Source organism: Bos indicus, chromosome 4, assembly GCF_029378745.1.
Source record: "Bos indicus isolate NIAB-ARS_2022 breed Sahiwal x Tharparkar chromosome 4, NIAB-ARS_B.indTharparkar_mat_pri_1.0, whole genome shotgun sequence".
NCBI classification, from domain to species: Eukaryota; Metazoa; Chordata; class Mammalia; order Artiodactyla; family Bovidae; genus Bos; species Bos indicus.
Window position 1 is genome coordinate 94,892,058 of NC_091763.1, and position 3,235 is coordinate 94,895,292.

At 59.0% G+C, this 3,235-nt stretch overlaps 1 protein-coding gene across 1 annotated transcript; it reads right to left on the reverse strand.

Annotated features, from left to right (window-relative positions):
• Positions 1–1,451: 1,451 nt before the first annotated feature.
• On the reverse strand, positions 1,452–2,614 carry KLF14 (KLF transcription factor 14). Its single transcript, XM_070787384.1, has one exon. The coding sequence runs from the start codon at positions 2,612–2,614 to the stop codon at positions 1,631–1,633; it is 984 nt and encodes a 327-aa protein (XP_070643485.1). The 3' UTR covers positions 1,452–1,630.
• Positions 2,615–3,235: the final 621 nt, after the last annotated feature.

A 3,235-nucleotide genomic window follows, 5' to 3' on the forward strand; every position in this document is an offset into this window, starting at 1 on the left:
GAGTGGTGCCCTTTGACTAAGAGCCCAGATTGGGTAACTAAGCATGACGGAAAGAGTCAGATAGAAGGCCAGATAACCAAATTTTAGTTAGGACTTTTGCCAGCAACTCAGCATGTGACTTTGAGCTTATCTAGCCTTCAGTATCTTCATCTGCAAAATAGGGGAAAGCAATCTAACTAGATGCCTTTTATGGTCCTTTGATAGTATGGCATCCTTCACAGGTATGATTGATGGACTATTACAAGATATTCAGGAGCGGGGGCCAAAGGGGACTTTACCAGAGCAGGAAATGCCTTTCAGCCTCATCTCTAATGAAAGGGTCACATTCACACATACATAAGCAGAGCGGCCGACAATTCATCATAGCAGCAGAAACACAGAGAAAAATACATACTGGTGAAGCTCAATTCCTGCACTAAGGGAGCAACACGGAGGGGCTCCAAGGTCAGAGGAGAAGGGTCCTTCCATATGACAATAACTTGCACTTTTCTGTCCCTTCCCCAAATCCAGAGCAGCTGACTTTTTGAAAGAAGCCACTCCCACTTCCCTTCCTTAAAATCACCAACTCACCTATTGCAGAAACAAAAATGCACAGATCCCAAGGGAAATAACCCACTAGCCAGCTAGAAATGAATAGAATCTACCACACCTAAGGTTACCTGGGAGTGGCAGCTGGGACCAAAAGCCCTTATTTCCCTGAACGTTAACAATGACTCTGAAAGGTCTTCATTTGGACCTGTCCCAACCACAGTCACTTGGGTTTGCCCTCTTGGTGAAGTGGGAACTCACCTGGGCCACCCTTTTATTTCTGGTGCATTTATGATTGTTTCCAAATTTTTAGACCAACCTCATTGTGAGTGAGCCAGGAAGTTACCTCCCCAAGTAGGACTCCAAATGACAGGAAAAGCTAGGACAACGACGCAAGTGCAGGGTTTCAGCCCTTGCAACAGGACCTGCAAACAGACGCGTGCCACTCCCCAAACACCAAGAAGCATCTCCCAGCCATCCATCCACATGGATTCTTACATGGCCTCTCCTAGCAGAGGTAGCTGGGGCAACTGGGGTGCGGAGGACATCGACCTCCTATCAACCTGGGATCCCTGTTTAAAAGATACTAAAAATACATTAGTAAACATCACTGTTTACAGAAATAGAAATCATTTCTGTTTCCAAAGGCCTCTCACCATCCCAGTCCTGGACATTCCCAAGACTGCCACCCCTGACACCCTCTCCAAGGTCCGCCCTGGAGGGTGGGTAAGACACCAGAGTCTTTTGAGACTGAGAGCTCCTCAGGCACCTGAGAATTCCAGTTTCACATCTCTGGTTCCCATGGAAGGGAGAATCTTCAGGACTCTGGAGAGTACGGGGGTTCATCCCTTCTTATCAGTTCCGGGGGTCTGTCTTGAGGCAATCCCCCACTTTTGGATGATATACGTGTTGTAAGAATTCCTGCTATTTTCGGGCCCCCAGTCCCTCCCCAGAGTCCAACATGCCTGCCTTGACCCCCTCCAACCGCCACCCGCCAGAGCGGAGAAGCCAGTCTGTGCCTTGGTATCATCACTCAGGGAAAGAGGGATGGGCAGAGAAAAAGCAAGGACAGTGGCCTGGGGAATCATCCTTGAGGGAACGACTAACAGCAGTGACTGTCAGACAAGCTGGTGGTGAAGCTGGGCACCTGCCCGGGGACGGAGCCGGAGCTGTCCACCAGGTTGGCGGGTTGCGGGTCGACGCGGGGCGTGCGACGGCGCCCCCTGTACTCGATCATATCAGGATGGTAGGATGGGTGGCGGCGGGCGTGCTTGGTCAGGTGGTCGCTCCGAGAGAACTGCTTGGGGCAGAGTGGGCAGGAGAAGCGTTTCTCGCCCGTGTGCGTCCTGTAGTGGCGGGCCAGCTCGTCGGAGCGCGTAAACTTCTTGTCGCAGTCGAGCCAGTCGCAGGAGAACGGGCGCTCACCCGTGTGGGTGCGCTGGTGGGACTTCAGATGTGATGACTTGTAATAGGCTTTGTTGCAGCCCGGGAAGGGGCAGCGATGGCGCTTGGCAGCAGGTGTTACTGGCCTCCGACGGGGGCCTGGACCCGTGGCGGGGGCGGGGCCGGCCCCAGGGGCCACGCCAGACACCGCGCCAGGGTGGGCAGACGCTCCCGGGACGGCTGGCGCGCCAGGGACCTCGAGCGCGCCGGAGGAGTGCATGGGTCCCGAGACCTCGGCTGCGCTGGAGGCCGGGGCTGGCTGGGAGCCCAGGGTCGGGCCGGAGCACGGGGTCGGGTCGGAGGAGCCGGACGAGTCGCGCAGAACTTCCCCGGAGTACTCTCCGAAGCCCCCACCAGAGCCGCCGCGCAAGTCAGCCAAGACGCTTGCAGCCAGCAGGTGGGGCGCGGCGCCGCCCGCGCCGGGGCTAGGGGCGGGGACCTGGGGGAGCGGGGGGACAGACGCGGGCCCCGGTGGCCCCGGACCCGGCAGAGAGGACTCCGGCGGCGCCGCACCCACCTCCAAGCTGGCCGCTCCGCCCGCGCCCTCGGGGTCCGGCGGGCGGCGGTGAACCACAGCACCCGCGGACATGGACACCAAGCACTCGGCGGCGAAGTAGTCCAGGCACGCCACGGCAGCCGACATGCTGGCACCGCCGGGCCGCCGGCGCGCGCCGTCCGAGCGCGGCCGGCCGCGGGCGAGAGAGTTCTCGGGAGCGTCCGTCCCCGCTGCCTCGGAGCGAGAAGCAGGAGGCCCGGTGCGCGCCGCCCGCCACCCGCCGCCGCCGCCGCTGCCGCCGCCGCCGCCGCCGCCGCCGCCGCAGCAGCAGCAGCCGCCGCGGCCGCCCGCGCGGAGCCCGCCCCGCCTGACGCGCCCCTGACGCACCGGAGCCCGCGGGGGTGGCGGGACCCGCCCCGGCCGGCAGGACACCCCTCGGAACGCGCGACCCACCGGGGCTAAGTCATTCCTAACAGCCTAAGAAATTATCTTGTCTTCGCATTCTTGCCTCTGCCGGCGAGCCAGGTAATTTTAATAAAGAGAAAACTCCCCGATCGTAACTTCTGGGCAGCCTGCCGGCTTCGCCCCCCCTTCGCCCGCTGGTCCTCCGCCAGCTGGGTGTCCGGCGGAGTCCGCGAAACTTTTTTTTTAAGGGGAAAAAATGCTTATACCTGACATGTCTTTCGATTCATAATTACGATTGTTAGTAAAGCGGGCTGGGATTACGTTTCACTTCTGTTACCGCTCTCCGATCAGATTTAAAATATC

What these genes read in the sequence shown, in the direction of transcription:
- KLF14 (XM_070787384.1), bottom strand. Translation starts at nt 2,614, where the DNA reads ATGTCGGCTGCCGTGGCGTGCCTGGACTACTTCGCCGCCGAGTGCTTG.